This window comes from Myotis yumanensis, unplaced genomic scaffold (genome assembly GCF_028538775.1).
Source record: "Myotis yumanensis isolate MYYU_CA2020_CCGP unplaced genomic scaffold, mMyoYum1.0.hap1 SCAF_3, whole genome shotgun sequence".
Classification (NCBI taxonomy): domain Eukaryota; kingdom Metazoa; phylum Chordata; class Mammalia; order Chiroptera; family Vespertilionidae; genus Myotis; species Myotis yumanensis.
In genome coordinates this window covers 97441678-97463576 of record NW_027223754.1, presented here as the reverse complement: position 1 = coordinate 97463576, position 21899 = coordinate 97441678, and the positions used below count along the sequence as shown (strand labels likewise).

Sequence of the window (21899 nt, the reverse complement as noted above, 5' to 3'; positions counted from 1 at the left end):
ACATGTCACAAATGAAAGAAATGGAAGAAAGCAAACTACTGGATATAGAGTTCAAAACCACAGTTATAAGGTTACTCAAGAATCTTCTAGAATCCTCCGAGGAACTTAGTGAGACTTTCAAGGATCTTACTGAGACTGCCAAAAAAAAAAAAAGAAAAAGAGCAGTCAGAAATTAAGCATACACTGACTGAAATAAAGAATAATATACAGGGATTCAACAGTAGACCAGAGGATTCCAAGAATCAAGTCAATGATTTGAAATACGAAGAAGCAAGAAACACCCAACCAGAAGAGCAAAAAGAAAAAAGAATTCAAAAATATGAAGATAGTGTAAGGAGCCTCTGGGACAACTTCAAGCAAACCAACATGCGAATCATGAGGGTGCCAGAAGAAGAGAGAAAGCAAGATATTAAAAATCTCTGTGAAGAAATAATGACAGAAAACTTCCCCTACCTGGTGAAAGAAATAGACTTACAAGTCTAGGAAGTGCAGAGAATCCCAATCAGGAGGAATCCAAAGAGGACCACACCAAGACACATCATAATTAAAATGCCAAGGGCAAAAGACAAAGAGAGAATCTTAAAAGCAGCAGGAAAAAAAAACAGTTGGTTACCTACAAGGGAGTACCCATATGACTGTCAGCTGATTTCTCAACAGAAACAATGCAGGCCAAAAGGGAGTGGCAAGAAATATTCAAAGTGATGAATAGCCAGAATCTACGACCAAGATTACACTACCCAGCAATGCTATCATTTAGAATTGAAGGTCAGATAAAGAGCTTCACAGACAAGAAAAACCTAAATGAGTTCATCACCACCAAACCAGTAGTATTATATGAAATGCTGAAGGGTATTCTTTAAGAAGAGGAAGAAGAAAAAGGTAAAGATAAAAAATTATGGCCTAAACCGGTTTGGCTCAGTGAATAGAGCGCCGGCCTGCGAACTGAAAGGTCCCGGGTTCGATTCCGGTCAAGGGCATGTACCTTGGTTGCGGGCACATCCCCAGTGGGAGATGTGCAGGAGGCAGCTGATCGATGTTTCTCTCTCATCGATGTTTCTGACTCTCTATCTCTCTCCCTTCCTCTCTGTAAAAAGTCAATATAATATATATATATAAAAAAAAAAAAACATTTAAAAAAAATAAAATAAAAAAATAAAGATAAAAAATTATGAACAACAAAGTGACAACAAGGAATATCTATCAACAAGTGAATCTAAAAATCAAATGAATAAAAATCTGATGAAAAGAATCAACTGGTGAATGGCATAGAATCAGGAACATGGAACTGGAACAGACTGCTAATTCTCAGAGGGAAGGGGGTGTGGGGGGTATGGGAAGAGATTAGACAAAGACCTTATATGCATGTATGCAGTACCTATGGATACAGACAATAGGGTGGCAAGGGTCTGGGGTGGGGGGTGGGGGGGGGAACCGGGTGGAAGAGAGCTATGGGGGGAAAAAAGAGGGACATCTGTAATAATCTCAACAATAAAGAGCAAAAGAAATAAAAAATAAAAGTGGGCAAAGGACCTAAATAGACACTTTTTGAAAGAGAATATACAGAATGCCAAGAGACATATGAAAACATACTCAGTCACTAATCATCCAAGAAATGCAAATGAGAATGACAATGAGGTACCATCTCACACCTGTCAGAATGACTATCATCAACAAATCAACAAATGGCAAATGCTGGAGAGAATGTGGAGAAAAAGGAACCCTCGTGCATTGCTGGTGGGAATGCAGACTGGTGCAGCCACTGAGGAAGACAGTATGGAGTTTCCTCAAAAAAATTAAAAATGGAACTCCCATTTGACCCAGTAATCCCACTGCTAGGACTATATGCCCAGAAATCAGAAACACTAATCAGAAAGGATATATGCACCCCTATGTTCATAGCAGCATAATTTACAATAGCTAAGATTTGGAAACAGCCTGTCAATCAACAGATGAGTGGATTAAAAAACTGTGGTACAGCTACACAATGGAATACTAAGCAGCTGTAAAAAAGAAGGAACTCTTACCATTTGCAACAGCATGCATAGACCTGGAAAGCATTATTCTAAACTAAATTAGCCAGTTGGAGAAAGATAAATATCACATGATCTCACTCAGTTAAACCTCAGAGGGAAAGCAGGGGAGGTGGGGTAAGAGATCAACCAAAGGACTTGTATGCATGCACATCAGAATAACCAATGGACACCGACACTGGGGTGTTGGGGGCTTGTCCTTGGGGATGGGAGTGGTTGGGGAGGGGTTCGTGGGGAAAAAGGAGACATATGCAATATTTTATAAAAAATATCGCAATACATTTTAAAATACGGTATGACTGCCCTGGCCGGTTTGGCTCAGTGCATAGAGCGTCGGCCTGCGGACTGAAGGGTCCCAGGTTCGATTCCGGTCAAGGGCATGTACCTTGGCTGCGGGTGCATCCCCAGTAGCGGGTGTGCAGGAGGCGGCTGATCGATGTTTCTCTCTCATCAATGTTTCTATCTCTATCCCTCTCCCTTCCTCTCGGTAACTACCAATTTGTACTATTGGCTCACTGAGAAGATGCACGCCTGAGACTTCAATGTCTCTGCCATGCATGGAGATATGCACCAAAAGGAATGAAATGTAACCATGAGAGTTCCGCTCTGGCTCTAGCAGAGGATTACCATTGACCTGCTGGACAGAGGCAGTAATGTGCAGCAGGTTTCTTTAGTCATCAACTATGACCTTCCACCAACAGGGAAAACTATATCCACAGAATCGGTCGGGGTGGATGTTTTGGCCATAAGGGTGTGGCTAATAATATGGAGACAGAAGACAAGAGAACTCTTCGAGACATCAAGACCTTCTACACCACCTCCATTGAGGAGATACCCCTCAATGTTGCTGACCTCATCTGAGTGGGGCTGGTCTGCTATCTCATCCCAGCCAGGGTTCTCAGTCCTTGGCAGGCAGAGGAGCAGGACGGTGGAGGGAAGGGAGCCAAGGGATGGACATCTTGTAATTTTTTTTTCTTTTTCTCTTTTTTCCCTTTGAATAAATGTCACTTTTTGAGGCATAGAAGGAACCATGAACAATTTACCCTTTTCTTTGGGGTAGGCTCAAGCCCCAGGCACTATTTCTTCTCCCAAAAACACTATTCCACTTCCCTAACCTAGTCAACCTCTAAACCCCAGAGACTCCCTGCTCCAGCCAAATTCCTCTGAAAATGACTCAAAGGGACTATAATGTCACTCAACCTCATTTACTGGGCCAAGTCTGTAGGGAAAACCCCTGAGTTAGGTGACCCAGGGGATTGTCCCCATGTGGGGGGAGCAGGGGAGAAAAAATAGTAGCCATTTTTATATTGTTTTGTATGGTATTTATTGATTCAGGAAACAAAATTCTGAATAAAATTACTTGGAAACAAACAAATAAGAAAAGGTTCCAAAGGACAAGACCAATGACACAATATACACTTGTTTAAAAAGTAACTTCTACAGTAATATACCTTTCCTTCTGAACTACTTGAAGAACTATATTCTTCAAGTCTCAAACACTTAATGAAAACATGCTTATTACTTACTAGTCAACCTAATACCAAATCTAAATCACTGAAATGAAGGTTGGATTTTGCAGTCTCAATATTTTCCACACCCATGTTAGTTGTGTTTCAAAATTAATTCTTATATTTTCTGCAAAAATATAATTCTTGCCCTAACCGGTTTGGCTCAGTGGGTAGAGCGTCAGCCTATGGACTCAAGGGTCCCAGGTTCAATTCCGGTCAAGGGCATGTACGTTGGTTGGTGTGCAGGAGGCAGCTGATCGATGTTTCTCTTTCACTGATGTTTCTCTCTATCCCTCTCCCTCCCTCTCTGTAAAAAAATCAATAAAAATATATTTAAAAAATATATATGTAATTCTTGGTTGAGGAAAATATGACTAAAGGTAATGACTTACCAAATAGTTATGTACCAGTGTCCAAAAATACTCAACTGGAGGATAGAAAATAATCTCTGCTTTATTTATTAATTTTTTTATTTTTGTTAATCCTCACCTGAGGATATTTTTCCATTGATTTTTAGAGAGAGTGGAAGGGAGGGGAAGAGACACAGAAATATCAATGTGAGAGAGACACATCGATTGGTTAACGCCTGCATGCACTCAAAGGGGGCCAGGGGTAGAGCTTGCAACAGAGATATGTGACCTTAACAAGAACAGAACCTAAGACCCTTCAGTTGGCAGTCAGATGCTCTATCCACTGAGCCCAAAGATTAGCGCTAATCTTTGTTTTTCTATGTGCAAATTTCCTTCAGCAGGTGAGAGATTAACTGGAAAATGGGAGGATCAACATTGCATACTTGGATAGCAAATTTTTAAAATAAAATCATGGACTCTGAAATTTCTAGTTGTGTCCTTTAAATATACTTCAATAGTATAGGAATAATTATTTAACTTAGAGAGTAATGATTAATGGTTCACAGAGGAATTAAAAAAGGACATGATTAAGTAAAGTTAGTTTATTTTACCTGCAGCTCCTGCAATATAAACTGAACGTAAATGCTGATAGTGAGACATATAAAGAAGAATTACTGGTAAATGTCAGAACATCATGCCTTCCAATCCATCTTCCATGAACTTCTTATAAAGTGCCATAAATTTGGCCACAAATGCTTCCAAGTGATAAATGGCTTTACTACCCAGCTGCAGGCGATGTTCATAGTAAGCTGCCATCTGGGCCACTTCTCCTTTCAGTTGTCCATCACAATTATGTAAAAGTTCTGAGAGAAGGCCCTAAAGAAAGATAACTAGTAATTAAAAAATTATTTAAAAAGGATATTAGCCAAACAAGGTTTATTTCTCATTCAAAACAGAAGTAAATCTTAAGTTAAATATGTTCAGAACTACATGATGCATATTCTTCAAGTCTCAAACACTTAATGAAAACATGCTTCAAGGGAAACATATTCTTTTCTTATGTGTGAAATCCTGAATTTTTTTATATGGACTGACAGTCTTCATCCAAAAGCAAAAAAAAAAAGTGTGCTTTTCTATAATGTAAAAATGTGGCAATTATTTAGCATAATTCAATACTTAAATGTACGAGGATGCAAAGATATAAGTACAAAGATGCTTATTACAACATTAATCATAATAATCTATATGGCAACCTAAAGTTCCACCAATACAGATCACATTTAAAAAAATACAACTATTGCCGAAACCGGTTTGGCTCGGTGGATAGAGCGTCGGCCTGCGGACTGAGGGGTCCCGGGTTCGATTCCGGTCAAGGGCATGTACCTGGGTTGCGGGCACATCCCCAGTGGGAGATGTGCAGGAGGCAGCTGGTCGATGTTTCTCTCTCATCGATGTTTCTAGCTCTCTATCTCTCTCCCTTCCTCTCTGTGAAAAATCAATAAAATATTTCAAAAAAAAAAAAAATACAACTATAATATACAATGGAATCCCATTCATACGTTAAAAACAGTAAGGTAGCCCAGCCAGCATGGCTCAGTGGTTGAGAGTTAACCTATGACCCAGGAAATCACGTTTTGATTCCTGGTCAGGGCACATGCCCGGGTTGCTGGCTCAATCCCCAGTGTGGGCCATGCAGGAAGCAGCTGGTCAATTATTCTCTCTCATTATTGATGTTTCTATTACTCCCTCTCCCTTCCTCTTGGAAATCAATAATAAAAACATATTTTAAAATAAGAGAGTAAGGTAAATATGGACTGTCATGAACCAACACCCATGTTACAATGTTGAATGAGAAACAGTGCAGAAGAGTGTCAAGGTTTGTGAAACTACACACATACACACACACACACACACTATGGGCTTACAGACAGTCCTCGGGTTACGTCAGACTCAACATACGTCGTTTAGTGGTTACGTCACCATCTTAAATTTATTTATTAAAAAAGTTCCGTTATTTCGACATATGTACATACCAGTGGCCTGGTGCACGAAATTCGTGCACGGTGGAGGGTGTGTTCCTCAGCCTGGCCTGCACCCTCGCCAATTTGGGACCCCTCGAAGGATGTCCTACTGCCAATTTACAGGGATCGGGCCTAAACCAGCAGTCGGACATCCCTCTCGCAATCCGGGACAACTGGCTCCTAATCGCTCACCTGCCTGCCTGCCTGCCTGATTGCCACTAACCACTCTGCCTGCCGGCCTGCTTGCCCCCAACTGCCCCCCCCTGCTGCGGGCCTGCTTGCCCCCAAATACTCCCCCCGCCAGCCTGATCACCCCAAACTGCCCCCCCCCCCGCCCCCGCTGGCCTGCTCGCCCCTACCTTCCCTCTCCACTGGCCTGCTCATCCCCAACTGTCCCCCTGCTGGCCTGCTCACTCCAAACTGCCACCCCCCCCCCGCTGTCCTGATCACCTCCAAATGACCCCCACTGATGGACAGCTTGCCCCCAACTGGACCCCCTGTGGTCTGCTTACCCCCAACGGCCCTGCCCCCCACCAGCCTGATCACCCACAACTGCCCTCCCCTCTTGGCCTCTAACCGCCTCTACCTCGGCCCCACTACCACGGCTTTGTCCAGAAGAACATCTGGAAGGTCTCCCAGTCTAATCAGCATATTACTCTTTTATTAGTATAGATATATTTGTCTGTAAATATGATTATGATTGCAGATATGAGTAGGACCAGGTAAAATTTTATAGAATGGGCCTTTTATTACAGATGGTTTACCATGTATGCATTTTTTCTAAAGAAGTAAAAATTACTTTAAAAAATGTTTCAGGAAGCCTTTGAGAAATTTACAGTATCTGCTTTTCTTCCAAGAAAGTTGTCACTTTTATGCCAGAGAATTATTTGTATGCTTTGTATGTCAGCACTGGGCCTCTGTGACTGGGGGTCACTTAGCCTGACTTGAGAGTAATTATCTTGCTCACTGGCTGGGAGGGAGGGTGTGTGGCAGAGGAGATAAATACTCAGTTCTGGATTATTCAAAGATTGCTGACTTTCTGGATTGATTGTGCAAGCCTCTCCTTTTATTGATGTCCACCTTCTACCCTGGGAGAGAAATGAGATGAAACTCTCTTTCTTTTCATTGTAAAAAGCATTTGAATTCCTAAGATGTGATAAGGCCACCCAGCCATCCACAGTCAAGGTACACATTTTCATGGAGGATGTTCCCACTCTTGAATAAATTAAAACAATTTTTTTCTTTTAATTTCAACTTTCTTCTATAACTGTTTTCTTGTTACTTAAAAGCTAGTTTTTTTTGAAACTACTTCCAAAGCTTTTCAAGCTGTATATGCCCTTGGAATGAATTTATTAATAAGAATTGATCCCGGCGTGTGTGACTCAGTGGTTTAGCATCGACCTATGAACCAGGAAGTCACAGTTTGATTCCAGGTCAGGCCACATGCCCAGGTTTTGGCCTGATCCCCAGTACGGGGCGTGTAGGAGGCAGGCGATCAATGATTCTCTCTCATCATTGATGTTTCTATCTCTCTCCCTCTCCCTTCCACTCTGAATCAGTAAGAATATATTTTAAAGAGAGAGAGAGAAGAGTATATATGTTTGTAAATAAGAAAACATGTATTTGATGCTCTTAGAAAGTCTTATTTTCTTTCATTAAAACTTGTGCAGTATAGGGAACTCCATAGATTCTCTTAATTTGTAGAAAGTTAGAGGGAAAGGTACTAATTCAGAGTTCCTTGGTAAAATGTATCACTTATATATTCTTTTATGTTTATTTTTTTAAATCAAAAACTGAAATATTTTCTATTCAGAAAATATATTTGGATCTAAATATCTTCTATAATTTTAACCCTAAAATATCAATTTAAATATTTTAAAAATGGTTGGGATGTTTGTTTTTTTAAATAAGTTAGGTTACTGGAGTTCTACATGTTACTGGATCACCTGGGGTAACTTTCTGATTGGAAAATTAAGAATTATAGTCAGAGGGGAGGACATGAGAATTTTTAAAGAACATATTCAATTTACTTTAGAAGCTGAACCTCTCTTATCATGTGACTTGTTTTGTATGTTTGTTAAACTATATTATCACATAAGCATTGCTGCTATTGGGACAGTGACAGTTGATTCGGGTCATTTGAACGTCCATTGTCTGTTTTAATTTGTATGTTTGTTTTGACTCTGTCATATGCTCAAACTTCAGTGGAAGTCATAAGAACCTATTATTTTTGCCTGCTCCCTCCTTTACGTTGGAAATATTCTTTTTTACTCAGAGGGACCTTAACTTTGATGTAAGGGATTGTTTTCGTTGCCAACTTTTTTCTTCCTTGCCAAGTAAGAGGGTTGTTGTGAACTCTTCAGTGATGCCTTCCCCCAGATATTTGCAGATGTGGTTGGAAAAAGTCATTTCATCCCCGACCTTTGCATGTCAGGTGCTGGGGTGCCGGGGTGCCACCTCGCCTATGCCCCGACTCTCCGATTCCCGATGCGGCTCTCTCTCCCTCCGATCGCCATGGTGACCGCCTGACCTGCGCCCCAGCTCTCTCTCCCTCCGATCGCCATGGCGACCACCGGACCGCAGGCCAGGCGGCACCCCCAGGCCCCCGGGGGTGCCACCTGGCCTGAGCCCCGGCTCTCTCTCCCTCCAATCGCCATGCAATCACAGGGCCGCCTTTGCCCTGCCACTGGGCTCTTGCTTGCTGCCTAGGTTTCCGATCACTGTTCTTCCGTCCTTCCCCTTTCGCCTCCCATCATTGTGCCTACGTATGCAAATTAACCGCCATCTTTGTTGGCGGTTAATTTGCATATCACTCTAATTAGCCAATGAGAAGCGTAGCGGAGGTATGGTTAATTACCCTTTTTGTCTTTTATTAGATTAGATGTGCTTTATGTTTTTTATTATTTATTTACCACAAGTAAAAGTCAGGAATTGTTATCTTTCTTTAAAATTTTTTTTACTGTTTCACTTCATTACTGCTGTCTATGTGCTCTATGTGAGTGACGTAGGTGCTTATGTTGGTGGGTTCGACTTGCGGCGAAAATCGTGTTATGTCTCGCAGTAGTAACGGATCTCCAAGGTAACCCGAGGACCTACTGTATTTCCATGTGAATAGAATAGAGGTCTGTTGAAACTGGTTATCCTTATGGAAATGAAAGGGTAGACCTTCATTTTTTTTTGTATAGTTGGGTCACTGAATTTTTTCATGTAAATATTACCATTTAAATACAAATAAACAACAACAAAAAACCCTGCATTTCCTAACAAATCAATCTAGCTAGGTAGGTAACTGACAGACCAACTCTAAAGTTGTGCCTTACAATACATCATAATTCAGATTCTGCCTACACATTTAACCTCATTCCCCACGTTCACTGAATCTAGTAGTCTGAAATACTTGTTCCCCAGTCATTTACACGATTCCCTTCTTTTAATCCTTTAAGTCTCAGCTTAAGCATAACCTTCCTCAGAGAATCTATTGCTGACCTTCCATGGCTCCACTCTCCCTTATTTCACCTTGTTACTTCTTTCTTAACACTTAAAACATTATGAAATCCTTTTGTTTCTTTACTTGTTTCTAATCTGACCCTACTAAAATGTAACTTCTCTGAAGGCAGGACCTTTCCTGTCTTCTTCATCATCCCCCTTATGATGCCTGACATACAGTAGATGCTCAAAAAATATCTGCTGAATTAATGAACTGGATAAGAAGTGAGTGTTATCTTATGATTGCAAATTTTATGCTTATAAAAGATTCAAGATGTGAAATCAGGTTACCTTCATTATTATTTCAGGAGGAATACAATGAGTTAAAAGCTCATAGAGTCTTCCACGAACTTCAAGGAGCCTACATAAAACATAGTAATATTTTGTGATAAAAATAAGAGGTAATTTTTCCAAGTACCTACTGTGCTGTTTAACTTTATGAATTAAACAAACAATCCAATACAAACATTTTCTTAAATGGCTTATCATACTTAGTATATACATACAGAAGCTTTTTCTAATTTCAGTTCATTTTTTTTTAAAGAAAATTTACAGAACTCTTTTAAAGTTAGACAAAACTTATATTCAGTATTATATTAAGACTTCATGAACAGTGAAGGTTGAGTTTATTTCACACCATGGACTTTAGCATACTTTCATGACACATCAAGTAATATGTTTATTACACCCCCCCCCAAAATAAATGATACCTAGAACAGCTAGAAAATAATCATAAAAAGATTAAAGAATCACTGGTCAATTACACAAGTGAGCAAGGGATATAAAGATGATATCTACAATAATAAAAGCATAATATGCTAATTAGACCAGACAGCTGAACAACCTTCTGGACGTCCTTTTGGACAACCTTCCTGACAAAGTTGCGGCGGCCGAGGGCCGAGGCAGAGGTGATTAGGGCCAATCAGCCATGCAGAGTGGTTAGGGCCAATCAGGCAGGCAGGCAGAGTGGTTAGGGGTGATGAGGCAGGCAGGCAGGCTAGTGGTTTTGCACTCTACTGCCTAGAGTGCAAAAGCGATATGGCAAGGAAACCAAGATGTCCTGTCATTATAGGTAAGCATAAAAACAGGCTGCATAAGTCAACATGAGCATTTCCACCTCTGAGCCTTTAATTCTAAACCCCTCTCATAAAATTTCTCTCCTTCACAAAAGAGTAGAGAGAAATATACAAGGCATTTTAAGACAGTAAGGAAAATAATGATCATTAAAATTCTAAACACAAGAATCTTTATTTCTCTCTCTCTCTCTCTCTCTCTCTCTCTCTATATATATATATATATATATACACACATACATACATATAAACTAGAGGCCCAGTGCACAAAATTTGTGCAGGGGAGGGGGGGTGCCCCTCAGCCCAGCCTGCACCCTAATCCAGGACCCCTCAGGGGATGTTCGACTGCCGGTTTAGGCCCGAATCAGCAGTCGGACATCCCTCTCGCAATCCAGGACCGCTGGCTCCTAACCGCTCATCTGCCTGCCTGTCTGATCGCCCCTAACCACCTCTGCCTCGGCCCCCGCCACCGTGGCTTTGTCCGGAAGGAAGACCGGATGACTGGAAGATGTCCGGTCGACCTGGTCTAATTAGCATATTACCCTTTTATTAGTATAAATATATAATTTACCTACCCTAAAGGGAAAAAAAATGTTCTGAATCATCACTAAAATAATATCACAGATGTTCTATTATTTCAGATTAATCAGGAAAGTGATTTATGAAAGATTTCTTAAAAGTAGAAGTTCAAACCCCATTCTGGGAATCCAGGACTATGAAGCTGTGCCATAATAAAGCTTAATAAAAGTTGTTTTTGTTTTTAAATCCAGCATGTTTTTAAGCACTTGCTATGTGAAACATACTATAACTAATCATTTAAAAATCAGTCCTCACACCAGCTATGAGTGGGCATTATCTCCATCTATTTTTTGATGAAAAAACTAAGACTCAGGTAGTTTAAGTCAACAAAGTTGACCACAGCAGAGCCTTGATTTAAGCACAGATCTCTCTTACTCCAAAGTCCATACCCTTCCAATGTCTGACAGGCATTTCTCTAACACAGGGTGGGGAACATCTGGCCCACGGGCCTTATTTGGTCTTGTCCTGCCAAGGCATTAGGGGTGAATTAAATGCTTGACCAAATATAGGTTAATTTTTAAGTTGATAATTTTACATGGCCCACAAATCATGTTAGAAGTATCCAAATGGCTCTTGGAAGAAAAAGGTTCTCTACCCCTGCTCTAATCCCATACTCTATATGAAGTTTACTGCAGTACACTATTAATTCCAAACACCACCACTCTGTTACTGAAAAAAACTTAATGGTCAGAGACGTTAAGCTTCCATCAAAACTCATGTGGTGGAGGTAGCCTTTTAATTCAAGTCTGATTCCAAAGCCCTTGATTATTCTTGGACATGGTAGTATATCTCAAAATTAAAACATGATCATTAAAGCATAATAATAATAAGTTCTACTACTATCATCAGTTTTTCTTTAAAATCACAACAAAAAGAAGGAAGTCATCTTCAGTGTGGAAATATTTTACAAAAGTAAAAGACTCATTAGACATGCTTTGTTTGAGTTTTATCTTTAAAGGCTGACATTTCTTCATTTACTCAGCATTGTACAAAATGGATTGTACACTTTTTCCTAAAGTCAAGGTTTCTTTTCTGAAAAGACTATTTTAAGATACTCGACACTTTTTGCAAACTATTCAACTAAAATAATTGAATGGGAATCCAAAGCAAACCCTGATGAAATACTAATACCCATTATATATGACTATACACCTCCACTAATCTAGATGATAGCCAAAGAGTACATGTTATAAAATCCTTTGAAGACTCTTTTATAAAAATTAAAATTCATCAGATATATCACCAAAGAGGAGGAACATGGCATATTATTCTCATGATTACGTTCAAATAAACCAGGGAAGCTTAAATTTCAGTGGTTGCACTCAATCTATTCTGTTTCCTAAAACAATCACTTACCTTCTATAAAATCTAAAGATGGTTTCTAGTTCTGACAAACAGTAAGAGTAGGAGGCTGTGTCTTGGTGAGCCTAAGGAACATTCTCCAGGATTGCCAAAGGGAGTGGATCTTAAACTTATCACTCTTGATTTGGAGAAGAGCATATTGCCCTTCTCAATCAAAGCTGTCATAAATCAAACAACTAGTGGTTGAAGCATTTTCAGTATGGCCACTACTGAGTAACAGACACACAGAAATAAATGGAATCAACTGTGTATTGGTGTGTCACAATACACTTTCTAAATACTAACGGCATATGCACAATACTATTCTTAACAGAACTATATCATACCTAAAAATTAGTTGAAGTCTGACTCATAGTCTCGTGTCTTTCTAGCATATGAGGTGTCAATTATAAAGCTATATATTGTTCTTTTTTATATTAAAAAACTAGAAACATAAGTCATCTGAAATCCTAAAAGAAAAACTAAAAATTCCAAGATGTGTTTTAATTTATGTATAAGTTCCACATTTACATGTAAACAGCTTAACAGAAGCCATTATACCACACCAACTACAGTCAAATGTTGGTTCTCTCGAACATCTTCCATCTCAAACAATTTGGTTCTTGGCCAAGTTGTTCATGGAAAAAATGTTTCAGGTGTCAAACAAAACTTCAGTTCTTGACCAACAACTCTTTCATGCTGACACCTGTATGATCAGACACTTGCCTCTCAGGCGACAAAGGAGAGAATACATGAGTATGAGACAATTTACTGCTAAACTTCGCGTTAACATCTCAGGAAATTGTGCTGTTAATATTTTCTTGTTTTTGTTGTTTTTGCCTTTGTTGCTGTCTACTATTATTAAATACATATAGTAAGACACCATGGGTCCTAAGGTTAGTGATAGCAGAAAGTGGAAACTAAAGTTGTGAGAATAAAAACTAGAGCTTAAAAAGATATAATTGCCAATTATAACAGAGGTGTTCACATGTCTGATCTGGCTATTGAGTATGGTAAGGGGAATGGACAATTAACACAATTTTAAAACATAAAGAGGCCATTAAGAGTGCTGACTTTGTTAAGTGAAAGTGCTCACGAAACAATTTTCACAGGCAATTGAGAAAGGTAAAAAAAAAAACATTTGGGGGTCTGGAATGGATTAACTCAATTTACATTATTTCTAATGGGAAAAAATAATTAGGTTTTAAAACAAATTGCTTTTCGAATAGCCTTCTGGAACAAATTAAGTTCGAGAACCGAGATTCCACTGTATTCTAAATCATTAAATTTCTAAAATTTTATCCTCCCCCCCTTTTTAAAAGTTTAATCTTTAGATTCAATATTTAATTATAATTCTAAATTGCATGGTGCTAATAAAAATCCACTACCCTTGCCGAAACCGGTTTGGCTCAGTGGATAGAGCGTCGGCTTGCGGACTGAAAGGTCCCGGGTTCGATTCCGGTCAAGGGCATGTGCCTGGGTTGCGGGCACATCCCCAGTGGGAGATGTGCAGGAGGCAGCTGATCGATGTTTCTCTCTCATCGATGTTTCTAACTCTCTATCTCTCTCCCTTCCTCTCTGTGAAAAATCAATAAAATATTTAAAAAAAAAAAAAAAAAAAAAAAAAAAAAAAAAAAAAAAATCCACTACCCTAAAACTAGAATAGCTGTACTACCTTGATGACCAAACTTTTACAGTCATCTTTTATACTGGTTACCTTTGTGGAGTCTGCTGACTGACAATAGCATTGGCAGTCTCCCTCAGATACACCTCCCAATCTGTTTCAGGGACTTCTTGATCTTCGGTAAAAGGATATCTATATGACAAAAAGAAAACACAATAAACTAAATGGAAGCATGCTTATTATCCAAAATGTTTCTGGTGCTAACTGCCTCTTTAACTCACTGTTGAACTCTGCAGGCTTCACACATGAGTAGGGCTTTTCTGAGATTTCGGCAGGACTTCTCTGCAAGTCTACGAGCCAGCTGTGAAGGGAGATTCAGACCTTCCTTCTTGCACACAGTAGATAAAACATGGCAAATCTACAATAATATTTAAAAATGAGCAATCTGTCAAACAGTATATTGAAATAATTTCTGTTGATAACATCTTCATAGATACCCACTTTTTTTGGTTACTATCCTACCCAAACCCACATTCTCCTTCAGCAGGAAGCCAGGGATCTTGCCTAGCTATCAGGAAAAGTGAGCAGCTGGCCCTGCAACTGGGGAAAGACCTGGTCCCAGGTCCAAGCCTTCCAGACTCCTCAGGGCAGCTGAGAAGAGACACAGGGTCCCATGTTTGTGGCAAAAACAGGGCTGCCAAGTTGAGCCACCTGGCCTGAATTCCACACAACTAAGAAGGCCTTATTTGCATGGACTAAGACAAGAATGGTGTCCATGAGAGTGGTGAAACTGGTAATCCTGCCTGCTTTATTAACCCTTTTAACTGTATTACTCCTAAAATTTGTACAACTGAGAGATAAAATAAAGGTATTTTACCACTTTGCAACTAATACAATGTCACATATTATCCATACTTTGCATAAAATTGCCCCAAATTACTAATGGCAGGAAAACTGCTTATTGTGAGAATTAAAAATTTTACTGATAGCTATTAAGAATATCACACACACACAGGGGTGGGCAAAAATAGGTTTACAGTTGTGAGTGACATTCTGAGTTAAGAAAGCTACTATAATAATTATCACCTGTATGTTTTTTCCCATACAAACAACTGTAAATCTACTTTGCCCATTCCTGTATATAATATTCTTTCACCTAACTTTGGTCCCTTACCCAAACAGTTGGTATTCTCACATCATCTCCTGGCAAAACCTATTTCTTCCATACTCAAGTCTCCTCCAAAGCCAAATACATCAGGTTGAGGCAAAAGACACTAAATACCTAAATTCTCCATAGTTTAGTAAAATTCATAATATAGTGAAACTTCAGTTCTCAAACTAAATTCATTCAGGAAGACTGTTCAAGAAGCAATTTGCTCAAAAACTGAATCATTTTTTCCCATTAGAAATAATGTAAATTGAATTTATTCGTTCCAGTCCTCCAAATGAGTCCCTGTTTTAACCTTGTTTATATACAGTACATGTCTAATATACTGTTTTCTCTATAAAGAAACACTTCTTTTGTTAAATTTATTAAACCACCCCCTACTAGCCTTAAATAAATCACTTTACCACTCACTCCAGGGGTGTCTTTCAGGAAGTCAGCATGCAATGTCTTTGCTTTTTCACATATCACTGCCTTGGAAATGCAGTCACACATTAACTGATTTTTCTTTATCTAAATCAACAGTTTTTCTACCTCTTCAATTGCCTGTGACCACTGTTTCTTTCACACCCTTAGAAACATTAGCACTCTTGATGGATTCTTTATGTTTTAAAGTTGTATTAATCATCCATTTTATCAGCAACAAAAACAAAAAGATAAAATACTATATAATAAAGAGGTAATATGCAAATTGACCATCACGCCCTCACACAAGATGGCCGCCCCCATGTGGTCAAAAATGGCCACAAGATGGGTGGCAGGGGAGGGTAGTTGTGAGCGATAAGGCCAGCAGCGGAGGGCAGTTAGGAGTGACCAGGCCGGCAGGGGAGGGCAGTTAGGGGTGACTAGGCCTGCAGGAGAGGGCAGTTGTGGGGAACCAGGCCTACGGGGGGGGCAGCTGGGGGTGACCAGGCCGGCTGGGGAGGGAGGGCAGTTGGGGGTGACCAGGCCTGCAGGGGAGGGAGGGCAGTTGGGGGTGACCAGGCCTGCAGGGGAGGGCAGTTAGGGGCGACTAAGCTGGCAGGGGTGGGAAGTTAGGGGCAACCAGGCCAGTGTGGGTGGGCAGTTGGAGTCAATCAGGCTGGCAGGGGAGCAGTTAGGCGTTGATCAGGCTGGCAGGGGAGTGGTTAGGGGCAATCAGGCAGGCAGGCGAGCAATTGGGAGCCAGAGTCCTAGATTGTGAGAGGGATGTCCGACTGCTGGTTTAAGCCCGATCCCACATGGACACCTCCTACCACCCCCCAAGTGCACGAATTTCATTCACCAGGCCTCTAGTAAATAAATAAAACCACAAAAATATTCACAGCACAATTTCCTGAAATGTTAACAATGTGAGGTTTAGGGGTAAACTGAATAGCATTCTCTCCTTTGTTTATGGCTTTTTCTCATGCTGAGGCATCAGCATGAAAGGGTTGTTCAACAACTGAGACTTTTTTTTTAAGGACAACTTGGTTGAGAACCCAACTGTTAGAAATAGGAGACATTTGAGAACCGAGGTTTCACTGTACCTACTCATTTAAGGTAAACGATCATTTAAAGCAAAGAACACTTTTCCTATATTGGTATCTACTACTACTGGTATTTACTACTATATATATTGGTTTTTGCCTCTACTAATGATTAGCATCCAGACCACAGATGTTCCTGAATTACTGACACATTTCACTGCAAGTGAAAACAAATAACTTGACTTACATCCTCAATGCTGGGAGCAGGAACACGAATTGCCAGACATCGACTACGAATAGGTGGTATCACTTTAGATGTAGAATTGCAACACAAGATCAATCTGCAGGTAGACATATACTTTTCCATGGTTCTACGCAAGGCATGTTGAGCATCTCTGGTGAGTTTGTCAACCTCTGTCAACAAAACCACTGAGAGAAGGAGAAACAAAACAAACTTTAACTTGCATAACTATATGCTTCTCCTTCTTCATTATTCAGCATGAAATCTTAAATAATAATCCTGATATATTTATTACTCTTCCCTTTGACAAGGACATATTGAAGTTACAGGTACAGTAAAAACAACTTATTTTTATTTTCAAAATTCTATAAGACTAAGAAATTCTAGGCTAAATGAAGTTAAAGAGGTTAACTTACTATAGAATTCATTATAGCCTTTATAATATTTACTAGACGCCTGGTGCACGAGATTCATGCACAGGGTGGGGGGGGGAGGGTCCTTTAGCCCAGCCTGCACTCTCTTGCAGTCTTGGACCCCTTGGGGGATGTCCGCCTACTGGCTTAGACCCAATCCCCCCAGGCATCGCTCTCATAGCCCGGTGCTCTCGCAGTCCGGGACCCCTTGCTGCTTACCACCTGCCTGCAGCGGAGGTGGGAGAGGCTCCCGCCACTACCGCTGTGCACACCAACTGTGAGACTAGCTTCTGGCTGAGAGGCGCTCCCCCTGTGGAAGCACACTGACCACCAGGGGGCAGCTCCTGCGTTGAGCGTCTGTCCCCTGGTGAACAGTGTGCGTCATAGTGACCAGTCATTCCACCGTTAGGTCGATTTGCATATTATGCTTTTATTATATAGGATAAGCACTAAAAAGAGAATCACCAAAACAAGGATGTATGGTGCTACATTTTCCAAAAATATTTTACTATCTCAGTAGCACATGACTGTGGAACATCTTTTAATCAGGGGTGGGGAACATCCAGCCCACAGGCCATATAAGGCCCATGAAATAATTTTGTCTGGCTCTGCCAAGGCATTAGGAGTGAGTTAATTAACTGTCTGACAAATATAGCAGGCTAATTTTAAGGTAATAATTTTGTATGGCCCACAAATGATGTTATAAATATGCAAATGGACTTTAGCAGAAAAAAGATTCCCACTGCTGTCTTAAATCATAGCATTCTAAGGAATATACATTGGAAAACAACTGCCACAGAGATGTAGCAAACAAGGCATAAAGACATCTGGTTACTTGTATAGTAAGTAAGTTTCTACCTGGCCATAATTAGTCTTAAGACGAGGCCTTAAAGAATTTCAAGAATAATATGTAGGTACAGACTGAATCCAACTGCTGTATTATTCATTATACCAATTTCTGTCTAGCAGATAGCAGCATTCCAATCTCTCCGATATAAACAGACAGGACTAAATATTCCAAGACCAAAGACCCATGGACAACATTTATACCAAAACATAGTAACAAGCTTTACCTAAGAACCCCAAATACTAGAAAGTGAAAATACTGGTAAACGACTATGCATGGGAGGAAGTGGCTAGGATTTAGTAGGTTTCTGACAGTCTTTAGGGCAGGAGAACCCTAAATCACCCACAAGAAAACTCTAGAAAGCATCAAGGGCTAAGATGAGAACAGAATCCATACGGCTGAGCTCATGGCTGAGAACAATGGAACGTTGATGCAATAAGGTTTGACAGAGCACGAGACTGAAAATAACAAAATGGAGTGCCCCTGTAAGACAATGTTTCACAATGAGGAGAAATTCTGGACAGAGAATCGAAACTGAACAGAATAGGAAAAAGAGAGAAAAAGATTGATCCCGAAATATGACTAAAATAGAACCAAACAAAGTAGCAAAATCCAACAGATACAAAAAATAAATCTGGTAGTCAGAAAATAGAAGCATATCTATAAAATTAAAACATGACCAAGTGAGTTTTACTCTAGAAATGCAATGCATTTTCATTAGGATATCCAGTAATATAATCCTACATAATAAAAGCCGAATACGCTAAGTGTCCAGTTGAACTGTCAGCTGTTCAATGAATCAAAGCATAATATATTAATGCTGCTCAACTGCTCGCTGTGACGTGCACTGACCACCAGAGGGCAGACGCTCCAACCAGTAGGTTAGCTTGCTGCTGGGTTATGGCCAATAGAGACTGAGAAGATGGGCCAGACACACTCTGGAGCCCTCCCATGGTCTCTTCCCAGCTGGCCAACCTTCCATGTCCCTCCCCGGCCCGGATCATGCACCAGTGAGGTCCCTTGGCCTGGCCTGTGCCCTCTCGTAATCTGGGACCCCTCGAGGGATGTCAGAGAGCCGGTTTCGGCCCAATCCCGCAGGCCAGGCTGAGGGACCCCACTGGTGCATGAATTAATGCACTGGGCCTCTAGTGTGTGTATATAATATATATATATATATATATATATATATATATATATATATATATATTATATACACACACACACACACACACACACACACACACTAGAGGCCCGGTGCACAAAAATTTGTGCACTCGGCGGGGAGGGGGGGTCCCTCAGCCCGGCCTGTGCCCTCTTGCAGTCTGGGACCCCTTGGGAGATAATGACCTGCTGGCTTAGGCCTGCTCCCAGGTGGCAGAGGGCAGGCCCAATCCCTAGGTGCAACCCCTGGTCGGGCTCAGAGCAGGGCCGATTGGGGAGTTGGGGCGCCGCCCCCTGTCATGCACAGAGCAGGGCGAATCGGGAGGTTGCGATGCCACCCTTAGTCACGCTCAGGGTAGGGACGATTGGGGGGTTGGGGCACCGCCCCCTGTCACACTCAAGGCAGGGTCGATGGGGAGGTTGCGGCGCCACCCCCTGTCACGCACAGAGTAGGGCCGATAGGGGAGTTGGGGCACCGCCCCCTGTCACACACAGAGCAGGACCCGTGGGGGCGGGTGGTTGGGGAGCTCCCCCCTATCAGGCACAGAGCAGGGCTGATCAGGGGGTTGGGGCGCCTTCCCCGTCACGAACAGAGCAGGGTGGATAGGGAGGTTGTGGCCCCACCCCGTCACACAGAGAGCCGCAGGGCGATCAGGGGATTTGGGCGCTGCCCCGTCACGCTGATCCCGGTGCCGGGAGGCATATTACCCTTTTACTATATAGGATAGAGGCCTGGTGCATGGGTAGGGGCTGGCTGGTTTGCCCTGAAGGGTGTCCTGGATCAGGGTGGGGGTCCCTACTGGGGTGCCTGGCCAGCCTGGATGAGGGGATGATGGCTGTTTGCAGCTGGTCACACACCCAATCCCTGCTCCCAACCGCTCCTTTTTTTTTTTTTTTTAATTCTGGGCCAAGGCCTCTGCTGCTGAAAGCAGGTATCTGGTTTGTTTCAGTTCTATAATAGAAACACTGTATCATCTCCAGCTCTGAGATCTGAAAGGTGGTTTCTGGGGTTTTGTTTAGCTTCTATATTTGTTACAATGTTTCAAAATGCCAGCTCAGAGGCCGGCAGCGGCAGGCGGGGAACGTTGGAGTCCTCCTTCACTGGAGCAAGCAAGCCTCATGTTCGCTTCCAGCTGCCTGGCTGACAGCCGCCATCTTGGCTGGCAGTTAATTTGCATATCGCCCTGATTAGCCAATGGGAAGGGTAGCGGCCGTACGCTAATTACCATGTTTCTCTTTTATTAGATATGAGATATATATATATATATATATAAAGAGGTAATATGCTAATAGGTCTTCACGGTGTCCGTCACGACCATTCAACAGGCTCCGTGCACACAGGATCTGGAGGGCGGGGATGGGGGCGGGGACTGGCGCCACTGAGACATGAGGCTGCCACTAGGGGCAGTCCCCCCGGCAGATGCACACACAGGCCCGCCGTGCCTCCTGGCCTGGAGGGTGGGTGTCAGGATGGGGGCAGGGCCTCAGCAGAGATCTCTCAGCACTCCTGTGCCAAGGTCTGAAGGCGCGGAGAGAAAGGGAGAGCAGATGGGAAGTTAGAGTGTTTAGGCCAGGAGGGGAGAGCAGATAGGCAGTTAGGGGGATCAGGCCAGGAGGGGAGAGCAGTTAGGGGCATCAGGCAGGTGAGCGCTTAGGCGCCAGTGGTTCTGGATTGCGAGGGATCCCAGATTGGAGAGGGTGCAGGCCAGGCTGAGGGAACCGCGCCCCCCCCCCCCCCCCGCCCGCCATGCACAAATTTCGTGTACTGGGCTTCTAGTGTTATAAATATTATAAATATGCACATGGATTTTACTAGTGACCTGGTACACAGATTCATGCACATTGAAAGGAAATTTATACTAATAAAATGGTAATATGCTAATTAAGGCAAACATCTTCCAAACGACCTTCTGGACGTCCTTCCGGACAAAGCCGCATAGGCTGTGAGGGCCGAGATTCAGGCAGCCACGGATGGCTCCGAAGGGCTGAGGCATGGCTGCGAAGGGCCCAGGCTCAAGCCAGCAGAGGCAGGAGCAGCAGGGTAATGGGTACGGTGCCTTCCCCTGATCCGCCAGGTCACCTGATGCAAAGGGAGGCCAGACTGTGGCTTAGGCCGGGGGCCGAGGCAGAGGCGGTTAGGGGCAATCAGACCGGCAGGCAGAGGCAGTTTGGGGTGATCAGGCCGGCAGAGGGGCAAGTTAGGGGCGATCAGGCTGGCAGGCAGAGGCAGTTAGGTTAGGGGCGATCAAGCAGGCAGGCAGAGGGGTTGGGGCAATCAGGCAGAGGGGTTAAGGGCAATCAGGCAGGCAGATAGAGGGGTTAGGGGCGATCAGGCAGGCAGGCGAGTGGTTAGGGACCAGCGGTCCCAGATTGCAAGTGGGAAGTCTGACTGCCGGCAGTTGGATATCCCCTGAGGGGTCCTAGATTGGAGAGGGTGCAGGCTGGGCTGAGGGACCCCTCGCCATGCACTAATTTCATGCACCGGACCTGTAGTTAATTAGAAGGTGGCTGGTGGGGGAGGACTGGGCAAGACGGGCCGGACTCACCCTGCAGCCAACCTCCCATGGTCCCTCCCTGGCTGGCTACAGATGGGGTGGCTCAAGGCTCGAAGA

At 42.4% G+C, this 21899-nt stretch overlaps 1 protein-coding gene across 3 annotated transcripts in view; it reads right to left on the bottom strand.

Moving 5' to 3' along the window:
* Positions 1 to 2639: 2639 nt before the first annotated feature.
* Positions 2640 to 21899, bottom strand: part of RFC3 (replication factor C subunit 3) — a 37340-nt gene continuing 18080 nt past the window's right edge. For 2 of the 3 annotated variants that reach the window (XM_070409177.1, XM_070409178.1), the window contains exons 5-9: positions 16873 to 17054; positions 14294 to 14430; positions 14106 to 14204; positions 9687 to 9756; positions 2641 to 4764 (exon numbers count right to left, since the gene is read on the bottom strand). In XM_070409177.1, coding sequence (XP_070265278.1) covers positions 4573 to 4764; positions 9687 to 9756; positions 14106 to 14204; positions 14294 to 14430; positions 16873 to 17054 — 680 coding nt within the window. In that variant the 3' untranslated portion in view covers positions 2641 to 4572. Of the gene's footprint in view, positions 4765 to 9686; positions 9757 to 14105; positions 14205 to 14293; positions 14431 to 16872; positions 17055 to 21899 lie in introns of all 3 variants that reach the window. The other variant, XM_070409176.1, reaches the window with a different exon arrangement.